The sequence below is a fragment of the Phalacrocorax carbo genome, chromosome 1 (genome assembly GCF_963921805.1).
Source record: "Phalacrocorax carbo chromosome 1, bPhaCar2.1, whole genome shotgun sequence".
NCBI lineage: Eukaryota > Metazoa > Chordata > Aves > Suliformes > Phalacrocoracidae > Phalacrocorax > Phalacrocorax carbo.
Genome location: NC_087513.1, coordinates 145,494,941 through 145,519,162, shown reverse-complemented (window position 1 = coordinate 145,519,162; position 24,222 = coordinate 145,494,941). Strand labels below are relative to the sequence as shown.

At 42.3% G+C, this 24,222-nt stretch overlaps 1 protein-coding gene across 2 annotated transcripts in view; it reads left to right on the top strand.

Moving 5' to 3' along the window:
- The first annotated feature begins 4,243 nt into the window (after nt 1-4,243).
- CNGA3 (cyclic nucleotide gated channel subunit alpha 3) overlaps nt 4,244-24,222 on the top strand; it is a 33,749-nt gene continuing 13,770 nt past the window's right edge. For both annotated transcript variants that reach the window (XM_064438467.1, XM_064438476.1), the window contains exons 1-4: nt 4,244-4,369; nt 13,585-13,716; nt 20,597-20,713; nt 23,342-23,521. In XM_064438467.1, the coding sequence (XP_064294537.1) occupies nt 13,616-13,716; nt 20,597-20,713; nt 23,342-23,521 (398 nt within the window). In that variant the 5' untranslated portion in view covers nt 4,244-4,369; nt 13,585-13,615. The remainder of the gene's footprint in view (nt 4,370-13,584; nt 13,717-20,596; nt 20,714-23,341; nt 23,522-24,222) is intronic.

The following is a 24,222-nucleotide window of genomic DNA, read 5'->3' as shown; positions in this document are numbered from 1 at the left end:
GCCTCTCAGTGCCTACTACTCTGACAATGGCTGATGACCATAAACAGCAATTAAACACTTCTGTCAGTTTGCTGTGCATACTTCGCGCTATTAGCCAAGTATGTTTAGAGCGTTAGTGGTTCCATATCAACACCTCTTCATTTTGTCTGTGTAGCTCTACATTTTAAGTGTGCTTGTTCAATCTCTTTTGGGGATTGTCTGGCAGAATTAAATCTGTGAGCTTTGCAAGTAGTTACATTTCATTTCAGACATAATTTCAGATATCATTTTTAGCCATATCACTGAGGCTGCCTCTGAAGAGGTATAGTCCCGATACCAATGTTTGGAACAGGCACCCATATTTAGAAAACAGTTATATTTAGCAAACCAGATTTTCATTTGGGTAAACTTATGCCAACTAAAAGACTGTTCTAGCATCTTTAGTGAATTAGCTGAACATTGTGCTGCTTAGGAGTTGTACAAAGCCCTCAGCAGCACCTGTGCCTCGGAAGCAAATGATGCAAGAGGATCAGAAGGAGCGGCAGCTGGTTCAGCAGCTCCCTACCGTGCGCTGACCACACCATGCCAGAGCACAGAGAGTGCTGGAGCCAATTTGGTCCCCTTCTCGCCTTGTGCATGTCCCCAGCACACACTTTGTATGTATGGTGGAAAGGGGCTCTTTTGTTTGACTTGACATGTAATGGGTGCATGCACAATAAACCTTCCTAAAATTGCAGCAAGTTTAAACCTTCTGTTGACATTTTTGGGGGTTTTTCAATGCCTGAGCAATGAATCCTTTATAACAGTGATTCTGTTTCTTGCTGTGAGGAGCTTTGCTACCACTTGTTCTTTTCATGAACTCCCAACTAATCCTACCTCCCCGATTTTCTTCCTTGCCATTCCTTATTCTCTCCAGCAGCTTCGTCCCCCTCTTTGCTCCATGTTCACCTCTGTTATTGTCGTGCTGCTTTAGTGAGACATGCTGTGCTGTCTGGACACCAAATGGTTTTATAGCATATTTTTCTGGGAGGTGGTATGGAGCACCCTGTCCCAGCTATCCTGTGCTAGCAACAGTAACTGCGCTGAGCAGCTTCTCACCCCAAATTTTCCCTTCAGTTGGAGAGCGGTTGGACACTCTCAGCCCTATTTTATGCTCTGTGAAGATGTATCCTATTCCCCAGGGGAGCATTTAAATACTCCCCAGTCATTCAGGTGCCCGTGATAGCAGGTGGTGACTGGTTGATAAAAATATCAGTGAACTATTGAGAACTTAACTAAGTCTCCTCTTCTGTGATTACAATCAAGGAATAGTTGACATGGAATCTGTGACTGGAGGACCTCCAGCTTTTTTTGACAACAAGGGACCTGTAGCTGGAAGCAGGAGCTGGCTAAGCACAGTTACATGGTACAGGGGTGGGAGGGAGGGGGCTCATGGGGAGCCAGTGGTTGTGATTTGTTACCAGTGACAGCTCTGTCCTTCCAGGTAGTGGTCTGTTTGAAGGGAGAAACTCGCAGCGTCTCTCAGTGAATGCAAAGTCTTGAAGAGGACAAAAGGGCTTTGCACAAATTTGAAGAGTAGGTACTGTTTTCCCTGGTGCTACTACAAATTATATTTTTGCAGATTTTTTTTTTTAAATGTATTTGCTCTGCAAAAGCATTTAGTGTGGGGAGAGCTGTTTGTTCTAATGCAACAGGAAAGCTTAATATTGCTTATGTCTTCAGTATATATTTTAACAACCTACAGAAAATGAAGAATATTGGTGTTGGAATTTTAGGTTTTGATTAAGGCTTCTACCCCTCTACAGATCTGTAAGTGTAAGTTTGGTATTTCTACAGAGAATGACAATTCCAAGAAGAACCCAGGAGAGGGAAAGGAAAACAACCAGTGCAAGCTGTATATTTATACACTGAGAAATCAACTACCTATTCTAAAATTTATATAATTCAGCTTCACCTAAAAACTGAGAAATAATTCTGTATTTATAAAAAAGTTGTTATGTTGACAATGCATTACTGTCTTGAATAGAAAATAGTATTTTTAAGCAAATGTACATGTTCTTATAAATACTTAGATAAAGTTAGTTAACGTTTACCTTTATGAAATATTTTTTCTCTCAGAGATTTAGTTCTATGACATAAAAGATCTGAAGAGACTTAACTTTGATTAAGGTAGGTAAATTGAGGTATTGCAAAGATGTATTATAACTTTAACATAGTATGTTCTCTAAATTTTCTTACTCCAATACCACTGAATACTACCAGACTTTGGAAAGTGATGCGTTCTAGATGTGGACGTTCATTTTTGTTGATTCAGCCTGATCTCCTCATTGTCCGGGTCTGGGACCTTTTGGAAATCTCCACAGCTTTTTCCTGGATTCCCTTCCCAGGCTTGCTTCACATAGCAACCAGAACACGGGGTCAAGGTATACAACTAGACCTTGTCATAGTAGGAAGCCAGGACCTGCAAAGGGTGCGTACCTACATGTAGCACCTGGAAGGTGAAACCAGCGCTTGAGCCTTTTGAGGGACAAGAAGCAACGTGGCACTTGGTGCACGCCTGGCGGCTAGCTCTCCCCACAGTGCCTCCAGGACACTGTCCACAGTTCTCCTGAGGGGGAAAATCCTGCAGGAAAGGAGAAGAAAAAGCATGCTTTTCAAATGCTTTCTGCCTTCCCAGGCTTTTCTGTTTCAATCCCCCACAAAACTGGTACTCTGAAGACCGATGTGATAGCTGCCCAAGAAAGGGACCTCGAGCTCCTGATGGGATTTTAAAGAGTTTTAGGGGGGGGCTTTTCCTCTGAGTAGTGCTTGTTGTGTGATGTCGTTCATTTCCCATATGTAAAATAATTCTTAAGGAGTGGAGAGCAGTAACTCTGCCTCTCCCCAGCTCCCAAGCACATAAACGCATTTCTAGTGTCACATTTTGTTCGATCTGTCTGAACTGACATTGTGCTGCAGCAAAGCGCAGCAGCCTCTCCATTACAAATGACGTGGCTTCTTCTGATTCTTTTTCCAGCTGAAGAATCATTTTATGGAGCTTTTGTACACCACCTTTGTGTCCGGCTGTTCTGGACCTTGCGAAAAGCAGAACCAGAATTGAACAGGTGAAGTTCAGGGGAGTGTGAAAAGGCCTTCGGGGAGCTTCAGCAGAAGAAGATGAGGGAAGCAGGCTGCCTGGCGCAGCTGTGAGTCAGGGCGAAGGTGAGCTCCCTCCAGGAGGTCGGGGAGAGGGAGGGAGGGCTGAAGTGTTGAGGACGACACCTGTTCAGCGGTACACTGAGGAGAAACGCCTCCTCCCTCATCCAGGAGGCGGCCCCGGTCCCGGCAGCGGCCACCATCCCCTCACGGCACCCCTGAGGCGGGGTGTGCCGGGGCGGCGGGGCGGAGAGCAGCCCCGCTCCGAGAGGGGAGATCCGCTCCCTGACGGCTGCCGCGGGGGACGGGGACGGGACACGGGCAGGGGGACGGCACAGGCTTCCAGCTGGCAGCGGCGCGTCCCCCACCCGCCTCCCTGACGAGGCTCCGCTCCCCGACCGACAACACCCGCCCTCAGTGGACCGCCGCGCCCGGCCCTGGCCCCGGCCCCGCCGCCCGGTCTCTCCCCCGCAGCACGGGCGGCGGCGGCGGTGGCTGAGGGAGGCAGCGGCGGGAGCGGTGAGCGCCGGCTGCCCGAGAAGGGCTGACGGCGAGGCGGGTTAGGCGCCGGCTCCGACCCCGCCGCCCCCCGCCTGCCATGGAGGAGGGGACGAGCGCCCGGCCGGGCGCAGCTCCGCCCCGCAGGCACTGAGCTGGGCCCTCGGGGCCGGGGCCTGGGTCGCTGCCGGGGAGCCCCGCGGGGTCGGGGGGGGGAGCCGCCCCGCAGGGTCGCGTCTCTTTCCGTGCCGCCGCCCGGTGCTGCGGGGCCCGTGCCCTGCCCGCGGCGGGCTCCCCAACTTCCCACGGCGTGGCGAGAAATGTGCCGGGCGGCCGCCGAGCTGCTTTGACGTCTTGATCCTCTCGGAGAACTTAACAGGATCGCAAAGCCCTTCGAGCGGCTTTTCCCGGTGAGCCGGGCTTAGGCGTGCGGGTTTTGGCCGTAAATCCGCCCGCGCCGCGCTGAGTGAGGGGCGCCCGCTGCGGGCCCTGCCCCGCCGCCCCCGCCGGGCCGGGCCGGGCCGCCGCTGCCGCTGCCGCTGTCGGGGAGGGCTGGGGTGGGCTGCCGGTGCCGGGGCAGTAAGGGCCGCCGCTGCCGGTGGTTCCCGGCGCCGCGGGCCGGGAGCGGCGTCAGGAGCGAAAGGCGCCGGGGAAGGGCAGCGCTGCCTGTCAGCGGTGGTTAAGGATAACGGCCCCGAAGAGCCTGCGGTCGGACAGACGGACGGGCTTCGGATAGTGCGGAGGAAAGCGCGGGAAGGTGAGTCTGGGAGAGGGGGCGGTTAAGCCTCCGCTTCTGTTACGCCCGTGAGAGTGGGGTCTTGTGCTGTACCTGGCTACAGTTCTAAACCTTAACTCAAATGCTTGGAGTGGAAACATAACTTACAAGCTCCCCTCTTCCCCTCTTCCCCTCTTCCCCTCTTCCCCTCTTCCCCTCTTCCCCTCTTCCCCTCTTCCCCTCTTCCCCTCTTCCCCTCTTCCCCTCTTCCCCTCTTCCCCTCTTCCCCTCTTCCCCTCTTCCCCTCTTCCCCTCTCATTAATTGACACAAAGGTCCATGCATCCACAATTAAATTGGATTCAGGACACAAACTCATGCAGAAGTGGGAATCCCTGAGAAAGAGGCTCCTCAATGACTGAGGATGGATGATGACCTGAGGTCAGGCGTCCCTGTTGACTGAGGCTTGGCTTTACCAGTTAGATCGAACTTCACTGCTCCCTGTGCCTGTGGTACAACCATGAGGTTGTCAAACCTTGTGTAAAGAAATTGCTAGCAAATAACTACAAGAGCAGTGAAAGGAAATCACTTTCCTGGGATTCCTGGTGCTCCTGCTAAATTGACCTTGCGTTTAGCAATATGACATATTTTGCGGAACTTGTGTAGTGTAAACCTGGCCGTAGTGTACCTAAAAATGTGCAAGGTGCAATAATGGCGATAATCAGTGTCTTTCTCTAATGCATGGTCCACTCCCTTGCTAAGAGGAAAGAGCCAAAAGAAGGCAAGGAAGAATGACGTGAACGTTACTTTAAATTTTGGAAGAAGTGATGTTAAATGTAAATGTTGGGAGTGGTTAGGAGTGGACACTTTTTACTCTAAATTGTTTTCCAGATTCAGAGTTGTTATGTTCAAAGCAAGTACTAAGAGGACTGTTGTATTTAAAATCTGTCATTTTTGTTGTTGCTAATGAGTAAATTGTCGTTTCAGATGTTACAGTTTTTGAAATAGCGTAACTTTGCCTTCAGTTGGCACAGTTATTTTTTTCTCTGATATTTTTGATGTTGTTTTCTTTGAGTATGCATGCTAAAACCATCCGATTAGAAAAATGCACGGTGCAGATGGTAATGGGACTGTCAGGATGTCTAATCAGCAAGGGTAATCATGGTAAACAAGCAGCGAATGACTTGAGGAAAGAGCACATCAACTTTAAAAAATTATACACCATCCTTCCCTGTCAGCGTCTCTCAGCTTTGCCTTCTGTATACCTCTGCGCATCCCAGCCTTTGTCATCCAATTTGCACCCAAGCTCTGTCATTTCGGTTCAGCACGTTATCCTGCAGCCTTCTCCAATGTTGCCATCTCTTTTCATTAGCGTCTCTTAAATCCTCTTCTGTCAAATGCCTTGTTACAGCATGTGAAACGTGACACAGATTACCTCTCCTGTCTTCCTTCCCTAGCCGAAAGGGATGGCTGTAATAGGTTACATGAAGTGGGCAGGGCGTGGATTTGAATGGGTAATGCTTATGTGCGTGCACGTGCACACATCTAAACATATATATTTTACAGATATCTGTTCAGAAATGTAAACCTGCAGTGTTTCACCTGTACTCATGACCGTGCTATCTTCACTTTTAAGAGTTACCTCGGCAAATGTATGCACTGACAGAGATATTGGCAGAAACGGTAAATTTTAGACAGTGGTTGCAGAAGCCTTGTACAGAGCTTATTTTCTGTATAGAAACATGGATGCCTGTGTCATGTTAACCCATACTAGTGACAGAAACAACATGATGTGACTTGGATGTCCAGTCAAATGTAATTTATAATTTACTGTGGTTTAATTTACAATGTTATGTTCAATATATACAGCTGGTTCTTCCTGAACAGTTTCCAGTCTTAAAAAAAAATACGTTCGTAGCAAATGGGCTGCAAAAATAATTAGTAAATTTTAGAAATTTGAACAGTGTTACTAATAATTCACAGATGTAGAAGAATTGATACATATAAGAAGAATCCAAAATAATTCCATCTAGTTTAAAGATTATTTTATTACTACAAGGTAGCAGGGCCTCAATCATCAGATGGACCAAGGATAATCATATGCATTTCATTCTAAAAATATAAATTATATGTATATGAATATGCAGTGTTGTATGTAGTATATGCACATCCTGGAGTACCTGTGAGAGGTGGTTTGACAGATCTTTAGTACTGAGGTTATTAGGCTATGCATATTAATTACGTGCCTTTTCAAGAGATATCAGTGCCCACAGACAATGGAAAATGCAATATGATGTAGCAGAGAGTAATAAAATTTGAAAAGTGTACTCTTAAAAAAGGTCACAGGATTTAAAAATTGTTGATTTAAACTTTTATGTATAATGATTCATGAGGTTAAGGTGGTGCAGCCGGCTTATTATTTTTTTTGAGCCCTTGGGCTTCATCCAGTATCCTTTATACAAAGCTGATTTGCATGAGAGTGTGCCAGAGATAAATCTGCAGGTTAATTTACAAACCTCCAAATCATTGAAGAAAAAAGTTGTACTTTGTCTTCAAATCGCATAGTTGCTTAGAGGTCCAGCGTCCAGACTTTGAAGTCTGATTGTTGCCTGTAGTGGTTGACGCATTGGAACTGCAGGCTGTCACATATATCGTATACAACATACATAACATACAGCTGAACTATGACTATTATGAAGTGATATAACAAGGATCAGGTAGGTGGAGGTCAAATCCCAAAATAAATCCCAAGGACTTACCAGGGTTGAACCTGAGAGGCTGTATGAGGATTTGGAATGTGTCTTAACTAAAATCATGTAAGTGATCCTATGCAGCTTATCGCTGCTTCCACAGTAATAAGTAAAAAGTTGTTGAAAGCCTCAAGAGCAACAGTGTATTACCAAATAGACAAATATATAAGATCCATTATAAAATCGTACGTAAAGCCACCTTTTCCTTTATGACAGTGATATACATTTCACCTTGAAAAGCTGTTTTTTGAATTCTGCCATATTTTCTGTCTGTAGTCCTTTTAATCTAAATAAATAAGATTTAAGAATATTAAGTGGTGGTATAAACAATTTGATCCGCTGTCATTACTTGATAAACAACTACTATTGCTTCATAGCAGAAGTATTAATCTTTGTTTGGTTAACAATTTTGAATTAAGGGTGACTTAACATGTTCTGCCCAAAAGGGGAACTGCTAGAGTAGCCCAAACGTGAACTCTCAGTACTCTTGAGAGGTAGACTATAGTAATTCAAACTTCTTTCATGGATGTTTAAACAATATGCATTATTGGATGATTTTGACAGGCTACACAGTTCATTTTGGTGGCTTAACTGGTAGCCAGCAACTTCCTAAATTTATATAATTTGTCATATTTAAATGTATGCTGGTGTGTTAGGTTTTTTTTTGCAGCTGAGTGTGTGCAAGATTGTCTGAAACCCAGGCTATGAAGCTGCCCAAAGGCCTTGACTATATCCAGATTGCAGTGGGTGCTGAAAACAGGCATTCCTGCAGCTGTTCTGATATTAAATATTAAAAATTACAAGGATACTTTAAGCATCCAGTTCTCTGATTTGGTTGCCTAAAACTGGGTAACTAGATTCAGGCTCAGAGGACTATCTACCTATCTATCTGTCTGTCTCGTTAAATCGTTTGTGAGCTATATACCAGTTTTAAGTGCCTAACATAGATTTATCAGACTTATCAGCCTTTAGGTAATCAAGTTTTACCCTCAGTGTAATTACTAACTTTAAATATTCAGAGCAGAGAGTGTACTTCAAAGATAACAGATATTTTATAAAGGGCAGATACCTACTTGCATTGGGTGCCCAGGGGCTGGTGGGGGACGGGGGGGTGGCAGGGTGGCCTCTGTGAGGAGAGGCAGGGGCTGCCCTGTGCCGGACATGGCCAATCCCAGCTGGCTCCAGCAGCCCCACTGCAGGGCATGGCTGAACCCCGCAGCCACAATGGTCGCACCTCGGGGAAAATGTCTTTTAGAAAGGACACCACACAAGCAGTGTGTGAGGGGGGAGGGAAAAAAAGTGTGAGAAACAGCTCTACAGACACCAAGGTCAGAGAAGAAGGAGGGGAGGTGTTGTTCCAGGCACCAGAGCAGAGATTCCCCTGCAGCCTGTGGCAGGGACCATGCTGGAGTAGATATCCACTGTGGAGGACCCTGCAGTAGTGCAAGTAGATATTTCCTGAAGGAAACTGCAACCAGTGGAGAGGAGCCCGTGCAGGAACAGGTTCTGCTGACAGGAACTGTGGCCCAAGGAGGACCCATGTGGAGCTGGTTTATCCTGAAGGACTGCAGCCCATGCAGTGGATCCACACTGGAGCAGTATTTGAAGGACTGCAGCCTGTGGGAAGGACCCATGCTGGAGCTGGGGAACGGTGTGAGGAGGAAGGAGCAGCAGAGAGGAACCATTATGGACTGACCGCAGCCCCCATTCCCCACACTTTGTGCTGCTGGGTGGAGGAGTTGGGAATGTAGGAGTGAAGTTGAATCTGGGGAAGAAAAAAAGGGGGAGAGGTGTTTTTGTCTTTGCTTCTCACCATCCAACTCTATTTTAATTGGCAATAAATTAAATTAATTTTCCCCAATTCAAGTCTGTTTTGCCTGTGATCGTAATTGGTAAGTGTCTTTATCTCGACCCATGAGCTTTCTCATCTTACTTTCTCCCCCTGGCCTGCTGAGGAGGGGGAGTGAGAGAGCGGCTGGGTGGGTGTCTGGCAGCCAGCCAAGGCCAAACCACCACACTGCCGTTAACAACTGTGTTTTTAAATACAAAGCTGAGCTCCTCTCAGTTCTTAAAACTGTCTTGTAAGCACCAGCTTTTAGTGGCAGTTTTGGGATTGTAGATCCCATCTAGCTGGTGCTGTCTCTCTGCGGCCCTGCAAAAGGTGTTTGCAGACTCCTCCACCTCTGCGGTGTTTTCCTGCTGAATGACTCCTGATAGCTCCATGCTTGTTTTAAGCTGCTCCCTAGTCAGTTGCTTGCCAGGTTTTGAAACGCTGATCTCCTCCCTAGACGGCTGAACACATTTATCGTTATGAACCTCGGAGGCCTAGAAGGAACAAATATTTCTTCTATATCCGATAGCCAGTAATTAGTCAGAATTTTATGTGCTTCATGTAGCGCCAAACCGTGTTGCTTCAGGAGGTCTCACCAAATTTTTGTGTTATTTTTTTTTACCAGTCCCATGTTCTGTTGCTCTCTACCACAGCTGGGTATGCATGGCACAATTTAATAATGAACCTTCATCCACTCTCCCTACCTCCTTCAAAAACTATATTAATGTATTTTATTGCTTAATAGTTTTTCTGTGAAATTTTTCCCTCCTCCTTTCCTCCAGTCTAGTGCAGAATAAGAGTTCAGACCACATGGTATATTGAATTTGGATTTTATAGCTGAAATCATTGTAGGGCTCTGAAATGAGCTCAAATTTAGCCTAAATATTTTTATTTTATAGCTTCTTATTCTTTGCCCCATTTTTCCTTTTTCTCCCATTTCTATGTCCTTGATCATTCTTGCCGTGCTTTTATTCTGCAGTATCTTTCTGTTTAAGAGGAGGACCAGTAGTTTTCCAGATAAGTCCGCACTGTTGTTTCGTGGAGCAGTTTTAATGTTCTTTGTGTCCTTAACACTTTCCATGTATACATCCCTTCACCTCGTTAGCTGTTGTGCCAGCAAGCCTGCCCCACATTGAGCAGGGCATTTCACTGAGCTGTACATATGTAGTGTTCAAGTTCCCTCTCTGAGAGCATACTCTTAATTTGGAAGCATATAAGGTAGTAGTTTACATGCTTTTCACCAGTATTCATTGATTTCCATTGCACATCACTAGCCATCAAATTGAGAACTTAATCTAGCTGATGGGGCTCACCCTGAAATTCCTTGCCCACAGTGCTTTTTGCCATCCTGACAATTTCTTGTCTCACTGCTCCTTCTTTTCATCAGCATAGTTAATGAGAGGTTTTCCTATGGAACCCTGGGAATATTGTTCTTAAATTTCTGCAGCAGTGAAGGTGACTTTAATTCTGTTCTTGCTTTCTGTCTTCTAAGAAGTTAGTTTTTCATCCAAAATAGTGTTTGGTTTCGTATCCTATTACTTGCTTTGTTTTTTTATAGAATCATAGACTCATTAAGGTTGGAAAAGACCTCTAGGATAGCTTTTGTGGGGGTCTAAATAAGATATACAACTGTTTTGTGTATTCAGTGCTCCACTGGCAACGCAAACCGTTCCAGGAGATTATGAATATCTAATTCCAGTGTCTACTAGTAGTGTCTAATTCCAGGCTAGTAATGTCTAATTTCAGGAGATTAGTAACCTCTGGAGACACCGTTTCAGTTTGAAGTTTACAGAAATACTGTACTTAATGGTTTTTAACCAAACTTTCAGGAGGTGATGCAGAAATGACAGGTCCGAAAAGCCACCTGCAGTGTTTGAAATGTAGAAAGGTGTTGTTCACTACTCTCCAGGTTCAAAAGCAATGTGTCTTTTGAGTGAGATACTACATGTTGGTAGTGTCACCCCTAGACCTCAAAAGATTTTTATTATGTCATACTTCTATTGCTTTAAAAAAGTTATTTCTTTTGTTGGAGATTATAAACCAGGCAACTCTTAAGTAGTGTTGTAAATAGACATCAGTCTAGTTGTGAATTACCAGAACTAATTACAGGGTTGTTGTTGTGTTAGGTGGCAGAACTAGTCAAGATCTTAACTCAGTGCTAGCTTTGTGTTTGAAATACATCCTTAGAAAAAAGTTAATGCTTTGTTACTTATGAATCATTCTGGTTTTCCCACCGTCAGGCTTTTAAAACCTTGAACTAGAATAAAGTGGAAGTTTAATGGGGGTACATGGGGAATACATGATGGTGTTCAGTGGAAGAGTGACAGTTTACATCTCCCTTCCCTGATGTGATAGAGAGCTCTATTGTGATTTTAAAAAAACCCACAACATTATTTGGTTGACCTTTAAAGGAGAGGAGGGACTATATGGAGCAGTGAAATCCAAGCAGCTCGTGCCACCTCACTCTTAAAAGTTGTCTTTCGTGAGACTTAGTATAGCTCAAAGCAGTGGAAATGAAATAGGTAGCAAGAGCAACTGTTGGTAGGAAGAAGCAATTTGCTACTCTGCCTTACTTTATGTACGTGCATAACAATTTCTCAGCAGGAAGCATGCTGCTCTGTTTTTAAATGAAGTGGCTGTGACACCCTGGCTATTGCCTTGTAGCCTCCCATTGCAACTTCAAGTCTTGGAACCTGGGCAGTGAGGCAGAGTGTGAGTTGTAGGCTACTTTTGCAGATTTTGGCAGGCTGAACTTCGAAAAAATTGGTAGTAACAGAAGAAAAAACACATTTTCTTCTTACCTTCAATTAGGTTCAAATTAATATATGAGAAATGGGAGTTACCATAATACTCACTGTTACGGCAAAATAAATGTTCTAATCACCAAAGCACTATTGCATGTCATCTATCTAATTCTGTGTAACAAAGAAGGTAATGGAAGCGGTAATTATAACTAAAAAGTGATTTATGAAAAATTTTCCTGGAAATTAAATATTTTTGGCGTCATACTTATTTTAAAACCCATTCATTTTGCTGGTTAATTTATTAATAACAATGTTTGTGTCCGAGAGGCTGAATCATTCTAAAAGAAATAATATTCACTGATATTTATGATGGGTATACATTAACAGAAACATAGAAGTAATTTGGCAGATGTTTTTTGAACAGGCAATCGATTCCTTTTATGAGACTGTTGTGGTTAACATTTTTGTATGTAGTCATGTTTTTAGCATAAATTATCTGCAGTTTAGGAATGAATTCTTCTGAGTGAACATTCAGATCTGAGAGTGGGTTGAAAGACCCTTTTGTTTTTTAAATATATCAATGTGTTATAGAAATGCCTATTTTTTTCCCCAATAAAGTTTAATTTAAGCAGCATGTACAGAGGTCAGTTTAAGATGAGACACAATTATACATCAATTAGATTGCACTGAGGGCTATTTGTAGACTAATTTCATTACTTCTGGATCCAAAAATTAATCTATTTTATATTTTGAAATATATTAAATAATTTTGAAAGTTATATAGGCTTCCCTTTAGTTCTCTGGGAATTAAGTGGAGGGTAAATCAAGTATCTGGTTTTTAAGAAACTGAATGCATAACATAGACCTAATCACGGATTGTGGGCTTTGCTTCAGGAATAATTCAGGGCAGAATGTTATTTTCTGTAACATCTCTATTTCATTTGCTGCTAAAACAGAATGTTGTGTGGTTAATGAGACAGAGGATTACAGGTGAAAAAGGGACAGTAGATGGTCTGAGGTGGTCGAATGATCCCAAGAGAATTTCACTCTAGTTGTATCTTAAACAAAAAGGGTTCCTGAATGGAGTCTCAAAACTTAAAAAAAATATTCAAAATTCAAAACTTTCACTGACAGTCTTTCAGTCCCTTTTTTGTAGAGGCATTTGTCTTGAATCTTAAAACCTATTCAGCAGGGATAGATGTGGTATGAATTTGACTTCCAAATGTTGTTAAGGCATCGAAGGCCAAATCTGGAAAGGAATTTAGGTGAATTTCCTAAATCTTATAGGAGCTGGGCTGCTAAATATCTTAGCAGAGCTTGTCTTGAAGCGTTATAACAAAAATGACATCTGGAAATAAATGGGAAAAAACCTAGAATCTGTTTAATGCAGAGTTTAGATAATACAGAATTAATGTATAGCATATATTAAGCTGAGGGATACATTTCATTAATTATCTGCTTGGTTAATATGCATTTTCAGAATAAAATACTTCATTATAAAATTAGCACAAGGGGATCGACTTAAAGTGGAATGGGTTGTCCTAGCACGTGTATTACCTAGCTTTTTTTGGTTGGCTTTCTAAATGTAATCTTCTTTTAATGAGATTTTAAATGCAGTTTCACTATGGGTAATAGGTATGACAGTGTAGGGATTCAGAAAGTCCAGAGACTAAAAAGAATATAGCGTCATATAACCTTTTCCTTTGGTCACAGTGAATTTTCTTTGTTATACTTTTACTAGCACTTCTTTCTGTCTAGTGCAAATAAATCAAGAAACAGGTATCATATTGTGTGTGTCAATACCACTGGCTACTCTTTACATGGTTGGATTTGCTTTTTCCTGTTCCACTGTTTTAATAAATCACTCTCTTTAAGAACTGAGGACATTTCTTTTGCAGCCTTCACAAAATGTTTTTTTCCCCCCCCCGTTTCAGCTGTCATTTAGATGTTGATATGTAAAGCAAAATGGCAAAAATCAACACCCAGCACTCCTACCCTGGTATGCACAGACTGTCCGTCAGAACTACCGATGAAGATATTGAAAGGATTGCAAATGGCTGTATCAGGTAATATATTCCTTTCATCACAGTCAAGAGGACAGATTGCTGCACAATTTGTGGCACTCCTCTAGCTCTGGATTACGGGAGTGTTGTATCATGATATTGTTGACCCAGTGCACTTAAACGACTTAACAATATATATCCAAAATACAGAAGGGACAGCAACAGGAAAGTTGTCATGGCTTGCGGTTTTGGAACCAGAATCTCAGGAATAAACCCCATTTTCACATCAGTGGGAATTATACCAACTCCTTAAGGAGAAACCTCTTTCTCAGGTCACCATGCAGATAGCAGAGTCTGTACTTCCCCCAGTCTGTGGGATTTGGAGAAAAGGGGATCCTCCCAGCGCCATGCAGTGAAAAGCCTCAGGAAGTTTTTTTTAAAGGTAGCCTCTGCAAATCGCCTGGTTCCTGTGATAGGGAGCATTTGTAGTGTGTAAAGAATATTGGCTTTTTGTACTGGCTTTTCAGAGCCTCTCACTGTACAGTGGACTTGTAACTGTTTCTTTACATTCACCTTTTTCTGTTTTCATAGTTTTAAAGTGGCTGTTTAAAATGTGCCAGTGTGCTTGCCCTTATATTTTTTTCACAGTACCAGTCATTTGTCTAGTCTGGGCAAACCCTGCTGGGCCTGCAGGAAAGGGTCTGATGATCCACAGCACCTGTACATGCTGGAAAAAGTGTTCTGCTTTTGGCTTGTCACGGTCAAGCACCTCCACTACATGGACCTTGTCAGACTGTCTCTTGCTGTTCAAATGTGTACCCAGGCTAGAGCACTCAAAATCCTGCTGGGCTGACAGGACTGCCTGCGTTATGATAGCTTTGGATTGCATGCCCTTAGCATCTAGTATGGATCACCCCTGTCCCGTTTGAATTGGTCCTTTTTTTCTTTCTGCTTTGCTTACATGATACTTTCCGTCATGTAGGTGTACCTGTGCTAGTGAAAATGGAGCCGCTTTTATTCTGCACAGTATGGCTTGCTTGACTTAGTTATACTACACCATGGTCTCCTTAGGGAGATTTGCAAGAGCTGTGTCCCTTTGTCTCCATTTACAGTGATATCTCAGAAACAGGGAAAACACAGATCAAAATGACCCTCTTCCATTATTTTTTTTTAATGTCCTTTTTGTAGAGGGTATCAGAGATTGACAGCTCACAGAATGCAATTACTGGCAGGGATGCGAGAGCGTTGTTATAAAGGTTTAAATGTGAAATTAAATCACTGCAGTTGTCTGCAGTTTCAGAGGCAATGACTTGCTTATGACAGCTAGAGGGACTGAAATATGAATTGCACTTTATCATGATGAAGATGGTCTTGAAGAGCCATTTTTTAAAAGAAAGTTTGCTGTTACTAGCATTAATTATAAGAGTTCATAGATGAGTAAAACAATACAATCTTACTCTGCAAAAAGAGATCTCATATTTAAGATTTTGGATTGCTGAAGTGATTTCCAGTAAGTATATACAGTACCTTTGCAATACCACTCAAAGAATTCTGATACGCATTTTTTTAAAATTCAGATTTGTTTTTTAATATGTCTGTACCACAGAATAGATCCAGTCCAGAATTTTAGCCCTTCTTTGCCTTGTAGCAAAATATACAACTCTGGCCATTGGAAAAAAACCAGGTTTTCTAGAACAGCAGCATTCCTCCTTTGCCTCTGTCTTCCTCCAACTCCTGTTGGCTATAGTTCAACAAAGCAATTAAGCACATTACTTAGTTCTCATTAAAGTCAGTGGGTGTTAAATTTATGCTTAATGCTAAGGATCTCCTTAAGTGCTTTTCTGCTGTAGAATGAGGTATTATCAAGGAAAAGCAGTCACTGAAACAGTTAACTGAAAGCTGCTGGTGATCTTTAAACTGTCATTCTCAGTTATGCTGGAGTAGGTGATTTATGTGCCCGTATTCTTACAGTGTAGTGTGCTATAAAGTCAGTCCGTTATGCTAAAACAAAAAATACCAAACAAATCTTCATTTTTAAAATCCAGCCTCCGTATAAAAACAGCTCAAATAAGGCAGGCAGCACATTAGCTTATAGACACAGGTTGGCTATCTAAAAGTTGGAAGTAGGATTCAGCTGTGCCTTGCAGACATCTGGATTTCAGTGGCTTTAGGTGAGTAGGTGTCTAAGTTCTCGCTGTCGTTGTCAAAGATGTAGTCAGTACTAATAGTCAGTGGAGCTTAGGGAACTGTTCGCCTTACCCTGAAGTTGAATAGCTCTTCAGGCTCGTTTGGCTGTGTCGATTATGAGAGGTATTTATTTGCCTCAAATAGGCATTTAAAGCTATTTGAGATACCACAGAGTATCTGAAGCATTTAACTAGGGCTAGTGGATATGAGGTGGGACCTGTGTGCCCTGGAGAGGTCAGATAAAGTATTTTGAGGTATTCTAAATGGTACTGGGCTCCTATATTGAGGCCACTGAATCAAGCCCTAAGATGGCAATGAACTATAATGGGAACTTAGATACCCAGCTTATATTAGAAAACCTAATTTAGGTCACTGCATCTGGAGCCAAATCCCGCCCTTCAAGTCTGGCTCATCGTCATTACTCAAAAGGGCCTCAGCAATTCCTGTTTAACTGATCAGAACTTCAAAACAGTTACTATTAAATGAAAATTCTGGATTATTTGCATGCATTTTAGGTGAAAATGGTCTTCTAGTGTTTGCTTGAAGATCTTTGAGCAAATCTAGAGCCAAATGAAGTCAAGGCAAGAGACAGGTGTAGAGCAGGTGCTGATGTAAATGTCCTTCCCAGAGCTTACTTGGCTAGATACCTTGAAAGCATGGGAATAAATTGGCCTTTAGAGAGCTGAAGAGGCATGGAGCAGAAACCTTAGTGTCAGTGAGTTTTCTCTAAGACATAGCGACAGTGGTATACGTGTGGAAATAAAATATTTTTCAGCATAAAGTGAGGAGGCATAATAATCCGCTGATGTTTCTGCTTTGTAACCTGCTCTTTATTTCTTGGCACACGGCGTATGCTCTTCTCATGTTGATTTCAGGCCGTGTGACATGTTTGGATAGTAATGGCAGTGGTTACTGTTTCGCTGCATATACCAAACAAGCTCATGGAGTCCAAATGGGAGTGAGTCCATCTTTGTAAAAATAAATTAAAAACTATGCCACATGCATTGAGGGTGTTACATCAAAAGCCTCATCTGTAACTGTCCCTCTGCATCAGTATAAAACCAGCTGGCAAATAAGGCCCCTTGTATTATCTGACCAAGATTGAGGAAAGTCAGGAATGAGTATAAGAGTTTTATAATAGGGAATTATAATAATGGAAGGAAGAGTTCATTTTAGATTTCCTTTTTGGTTTCCATTTCTGTGAATTAAAGTGGAATATCTTTGTGATTGCTGTGTAATATTGGACAGGTGTTTTCAGAAGAGTTGCCTGGTGGAGTCCGTCGTATATTGCTTTCTCATCCTGTTGCAGATATACATCAGCTGTTTTTGAAAAAGTGAAATGCAAGCATTTTAGTACTCTTTCCACAAAATTATTTTGATTTTCCTGAGTTGTCTACATATGCTACATCTATAACTTTTTTTTGTAAGGTAAACCTGAATTTGTTTACAAGTTGTAATATTTATTTATAACATAAACCTAGTCATAGAAATTCTTGATGCACATATAGAGTAATGAGAAAATTGTTTTTTAAAAACAGTCAAGCAACCAAAATAAAAATATAGACTTAAAAATTTCACTAGTTAAATCCATAATCCGCCCAGTTTGACTCTACCAGTTGAGTCTGAGAGTTTTGGCTTTTTTTCCGTAGAGAATACAAATTTTTTAGTGAGTGTGTCTGACCACTTATTGGTAAGGCACTGACCAGAGAGTAATTTAAGTAATATGAAATTCTGATTTGTTTTATGGGACTCTGGATCAGATTGGAAGGTGCTCAGATCAGGTCACATCAAGCATGCCATTTTCTTTCACCTGGATTAAAACATTTCTTCAACATACTTCTGGCTCCAGACACCAAAAGCCATACTCTGGATTGAAAACATTGGGTTTAAGAGGGTGCCATTGACCACTCTGTAGCTACTGTTGGCAAGAGGACAGACAGCTGATATAATTCTCAGTGTTACAGATGCACAAAATATGATGAGCCTGTGCAGGGACAGTGGAGCACAGCTTTCCACGCTGCTGAGAGTATGGAGGTGATGATCATGCACACGAAGCACTTAACAGATGATGTACTTAGCAAGTATAACTCTCAGCTGATAAAGTGTAGTAGGACAGTATTGCTTTTGGTACCTGATATAGCTCGTTTAGAGCTTGCTCAGCTGTCTCCACACTATTCTGCATTACCTTCTCAGGCATTGACTCAAAATGAAGCTGAGCTCTTCGTTCTTAGCATTTTGTTTATGGTCAGCAGATGCCCAAGCACAGCAATGTCGGTAATAAAAGAGACTGGGACTAAAACAAGTTTACAACACAGAAATGAGAAGGTTAGTTAACAGTGCATTTTGGACAGCAATTTTCAACTCCTGCTTGGCTCTTGTTCTCACTGATAAACCAGCACAATTATATCACAATGGAACATCACATAGTGTTCATTGTATTTCAGTGTGCTTATAGAGGCTAATAAAATTGAAATAGAGCTCCCCCCCGCCACTTCTGAAAAGGCCTCATTGGCCTGATTTCCTGGGCCTGACCTCGCTGTAGGGTTTTCTTAGACTGATAAAGAATGCGCTCTGACAATCTTTTTTCTTTTTAAAATTCTACTTGGAAGGATACCTGAAGTATTTTAATTCATGTTTACTTTGTTTTCTGTATTATTCCGCACTACTTTCTTTTGTGACCTTTACATTTAATTACCTACATTTAGAGCAAATATAGCAACTTGATATACAGTCAGTAAAAGCAGTTGAGTTAGTGTGATACCCTTCGTTATATAAGTGACTGATTGAACACAAACTTCTAAGCTATCCAAATGTGAAATAAAAGATAGTGGCTTAAGCTTCCATGAAAGGCTATCTAATTCTGCAAAATACATTTTTTTTCACATCTGAATTGTGACACTTGAAATGATTTTCTAAGGATTCCCACTATCTCCTTTTAAAAATGTATTTTCAGGACTCAAATATAGTAATAATTGGTAAGTAAGAACAGAAGTAGCAATATTAGAATTCGTTGCTGTCTAAGATCACACAAAATGTCTATTTTTCTGTAAAAAGGAATAAAAGGACTTAAAACCAGCCATAGCAGTGCAGTCTAAAAGACTGACTAGTCCTGTATCCTTTCTCCAGCAGGTCTGTAGGCAGATGCTCCAGGAAAAAGAAAAAGCAGGCAAACTGCAAGTATCTGCAACACACTTTCCTCTAATACTCTCCCAGCATTCAGCTCAGGAGGTTTCTTGAGCTGAATGCTGGCCCTGTGTACCTGGTAATCCATAACAGATTTCTGTTCCATGAGTTTGTTCATTCTCCCCTAGAAGCCATGCAAACTTTGGCATCCACAATATTTTCAGCACCCACAACATAAACTAAGTTACAAAAGTTTTTCAATACTAAGCAGTGTCTATTGGTGTCTCCTAATAAGAAGAGAAGAAGACGACAGTTAACAAGTTGAGAATTCTGGCAGTGGCAGGACCTATCTTTTTTTAGCATGGTTCTTTGTGTAGAAATAATAAACTCTTAATTCTCTGTTTGTCAGTTTCTCAGCTGCGAGTACATGCAAAATTGAGTTGCTAATTATCGTTTTGTGGGCATTCAAAATGCTATTGCCAGTTCTTCTGAATATACTGCAAGTATTGTGCAAAAATACTGCAAGTCGGTGTTTTCCTGGCAATACAGATTAACAGACTCACGTGAGAATTTTTGTTTTGCATTACAAAGGCAGAAAAAATTGATCCTTAATGAATGCAACAAAGTCTTATAGAAGTGAATACTAAAGAAGGAAAAACACAGAGAAAGCCCTAGGAGTCTTATAAAAATATCCAGAGTGAGTCCTGGTAAAGCCCAGGTTCCAGTGAAGTCAATTTCAAAACTCCATTATTGAAAGATGAGGCTGAAATTTCATCTATTTTTCTCAAATGCTAATTATTTCAGTGCTAACAGTAGTCTTAAAATAACGGGAACTCACAGGACTTGGCAGACACTGCACGTAGCTTAACGTAATAATCACTATCTGCACTTGTGTGCAGCTGGGCTGTTGTAGTGTTTCCCATGTGTGGCAATAGCCCGAGGTGCCTCATCTGGTGGTGGCCAGAGCAGCCCTGAAGCTCTGTAGCCTGTTTTGCTATGCAACAGGTGAAGCTTCAGTTACGAAGTGAGCAGCGTTAGGCCTGTAGTTGTGCAGCAGGCGGCAGCAGGCTGGTAAGAACAGCAGTGGTGCTGCTCAGGACTAACTACTGTAAAAATCACCATTTTCCCTTTCAATCCAAGCAAGAGTGAAAGCAAAAAGAGATGTGTATTTGCTTTGAGTCATCAGTAAGAACCACACTCGTAGAAATTCTAGACTGTTAAACCCAAGCAATGTCTAGGAGAACAGCACTGAAAAAAGCAGTAGGCAGTCGCTTTAAAGCCCCCTGGGGATGAACACTTGTTGAAGGAAAGCTGCCTTACAAAAGGTGTTAGAGTAGAAAACGTGGTTCCTATAACTGGGTATCTGCACACCACAGTAGTACTGACCAGTAAAGAATTGGCTTCTGAGCCTGCTGAAACAGATGGCAGAGCCTCCACTGACTTCATTTCATGTCGGATGGCTCCATAAAAGTAGGAATATAGGCTTAGCTCTATGTTTATCAAATGTATGCCATAATACTAGAAAGAGGACAATTTACTGCATTGTTTTCTGATGTTGTGGGGGAAAGAATCAGATGGCGTGAAGTCTGCTGGAGGCTGTATGGAATTATTTTAAAAATATTTGCTTTTGCAGAACCCATTCACTGTGTGAGGATGCATCTTCGGAACTGCAGAGAGTCGTTTCTGTGGAGGGGAGACACCTATCTGAATCCCAGACGAGCTCATTCACAGGCAGGGGAGCAATGGCAAGGTAACGTGCTAACTAATACCATTTCCAGTGTTAAGTTTGGATTGTTTAAAGAGACTGATCACAATTTGGAGGCGACGTAAGAAGAACCATCACTTTCCAAAGAAAACGGATGGAGTCCCACTGAAGGAAGTCTTTGTTCGAATAGAGAGGCTCTCAGTCTGATTTGGTAAAATCTGTTTGTGCCTCAACTAACAGGTCTCATCAAAATGCTTTATTTTCTAATGTAAGTAAGAACGTCCATATTAGTAATTTTCCATACCACTCCTTAAGTAAAAGCTGAGTTCTGCTCAGACAAAAAGAAAAATTCTGTAGCTCAATTTTATGCAGTGTTTTTTTTGAATAGAGTGAGAAATCTACTAAATAATCTGAGACTTTTATGTGAAGCTTTTCTCTTCTTTTGCATTCTTGGTAGGCTTTGGATTCTCTTAATTGTTGGAAACTGTAGATGATTTATATGATGATATCTTCATATAGCTCTAAAGAACTAGAAATATCTTTTTCTAATTTCTGATATGTGATATTATTCCTGCCTTTTTTGTCCTTTTTATTTCAGGGTAAAAGAACCTGCACAAGACCTATGAGGAGGTGTAGTTAGGCCCTTGAGAACTGCAGTCATGAGGCAGATGTACATTACCATAAGATTTACATTGTTCACGTCAGCCTCTTTGTGGATTCTGAGCATATGTAATACTAGCTGATGCAGAGAGAATTTAAAGAGCCTTCCTTGAGTAGCCCAAGGTCTCTGTAAGAAGTTAAGCATTGTTCAGGATTTTCAAAGAATCATAGAATGGTAGGGGTTGGAAGGGACTTCTGGAGATCATCTTGATCAACCCCCCTGCTTGAGCAGGCACACCCAGAGCAGGGGCCACAGGAACACATCCAGGCGGGGTTTGAATGTCTCCAGGGAAGGGACTCCACAGCCTCCCTGGGCAGCCTGTGCCACTGCGCTGGCACCCTCACAGGGAAGGAGTTTTTTCTCATGTTTAGCTGGAACTTCCTGTGTTCCAACTTGTGCCCATTGCCCCTTGTCCTGTCGCTGGGCACCACTGAAAAAGAGTCCAGTCCTATCATCCTGACACCCTCCCTTTATATATTTATAGGTATTGCTGAGATTCCCCCCATAGTCTTCTCTTGTCCAGGCTGAACAAACCCAAGTCTCTCAGCCTTTCCTCATAAGGGAGATGCTCCAGCTCCCTGATCATCTTGGTAGCTCTCCGCTGGACTTGCTTGAGTACTTTCCTGTCCTTCTTAAACTGGTGGGCCCAGAACTGGACACAATACTCCAGATGTGGTCTCACCAGGGCAGAGTAGAGGGGGAGGATAACCTCTTTCGACCTGCTGGCCACACTCCTTTTAATGCAGCCCAGGATACCGTTGGCCTTCTTGGCCCCAAGGGCACAGTGCTGGCTCAGGGTCAGCCTGTCCTGGTGCACCAGCACTCCCAGGTCCTTGTCGGCAGAGCCACTTTCCAGTAGTTCAGCCCCCAGCCTGTCCTGGTGCCTGGGGTTGTTCCCCCCCAGGTGCAGGACCTCTGCTGACTTCATGTACACGTTTCTCTGTTATATGAGGAAGTAAGTTATCCTGAACTTGAACGAGCATTGCCCCTTACAGAGATGGATTTTTGTGCTCTCTAAGATAATGTGGATTCAGCTTCATGGCTCTTAAATAGGTGGTTCCTCCCCAGGTGCAGGACCTTGCACTTGCTCTTGTTGTATTTCATGAGCTTCCCCTTGGCCCAGCTCTCCAGCCTGGGCCTTCCTGTTTGCAAGGCCAAGTTTGGGAAACCTGAATTAACACCACTTTTGTCTAAACTAGATAGGAAATAATACAATATATTGTGTGGGTAATAAATATAATCACTTTTCTAGATTTCAGTCTCCAGTACTTTCAATTTTTCAGAAACTTGTTTCCTTTTGAACTTTGACAGAAAAAGTTGTAAGTATTTGTAATTTGAATTAATGGGCAGAGAAGATACATGATGATACAGTGATAAATTAATTACATTGTCATGATTTTTTGCTTATCACATTTCAGTGCTCTGCTAGAAATTTGGGAGGAGGAAATAGTGCTTCCTATGCAGTAGGCAGGTTTGTATGTGATAGGCAATTAATATGTCTGCAGATGGACACTTTAAAATCATGGGGAAAGTGGCTGAATTTTTATCATTCCTTATTTCAAAGTCCTTCCTCCCTCACCAACTACTCAGCTTTTGTTTCCACTGTGTGTATCAGCTCTTGAGCATGTGATCCTGTGGACATTTTATATCTCCTAGTTCTGTCAGTCCAGGATTCCCCCATTATCACATAGTGTCAGGAGTTTGTCAGAATTCAGCTGCCCCACCCCAACCATTTGGTTTGCCCTCACTTGGCAAGAATATTCTGTTGCTCCTGTGGTGCTTGTACAGTGGACTAGGAACTGATGTGTGAGATACTGTCCTGATCCGCTGCAAAAGGTGACATAGGAAATTGTGGGAAGTGACTGCCTTCACATGGTTAATCCATCAAGTTTAATTTCATGGCAGGTGGAGAAGTGGAGAAAAATCCTCCTGGGCTGCTCTTTGTGGGGATGATTTAAGCCATCTGATGTTCTTGTCTGGTTCAGCCAATGTTATATGTCTGTTCTATGCAGGCTATCACGATTTGTCATATCTGTGAGGTCATGGGCCACAAGACATTTGCACCATGAAGACCAAAGACCTGATTCTTTCCTAGAACGTATCCGAGGGCCAGAGCTCATAGAGGTGTCCAGTAGGCAAAGTAACATCCGCTCCTTTCTGGGCATCCGTGAGCGGCCTGGGGGAGTAAACAGGTAAGAAGATGTGTTTATACTTTAAAGGAAGATGACTGAGGTTATGGTATTATCTTGGTGATTAGGATGTAAGTTTTATTTTAAGAAGGTAAGGAGCTTAGCATGGGAGATGAATAGGGTAGCTAATGCTGCCCAGGGATCTTCACATAATCGAAGTATTACAGCTTTCAGCAGACTTTCTCTTTCCCCCTCAAACATACTGTAGTGAAGATGTTGAAGTAAACGATTTTGATCACGCTGCTTCAGGCAGAATGGTTTCTCAGAGATAGAATTTTGTCATATGCTACCTGTGCAACTTGATGTTGCTAAACTCCTCTCTACTGAGGACGAATGTAGTTTCTGTTTTAAGAATCTAGGATGTTGCTAGCTGTGGCTTTTCAGGACATTAATGTTGTGCACATTATCTGCGAGTGTTAGGAAACTCCAAACAAGCAGCTGGGCAAAATGTGTCATTGCTTTGTTACACCTACTCAGGATTTCAGCTGCTAAGGTTACAGAAGGCTTCTGATGTAGAAATGAGAAAATCTTTTGGCTGCTGACTTATTAACATGTAGTCTTTGGTGTGGAAGGCAGGTTCAGTCTTGTCTTAAAACTTTTCCAATAAAACAACAGAGGTTTGCAAGAGAAATCTCTATGTGTTTACAGTCTTTTGACTTGATGAATTATTATTACTTTATAAATATACTGTAGTGTTTTAAATT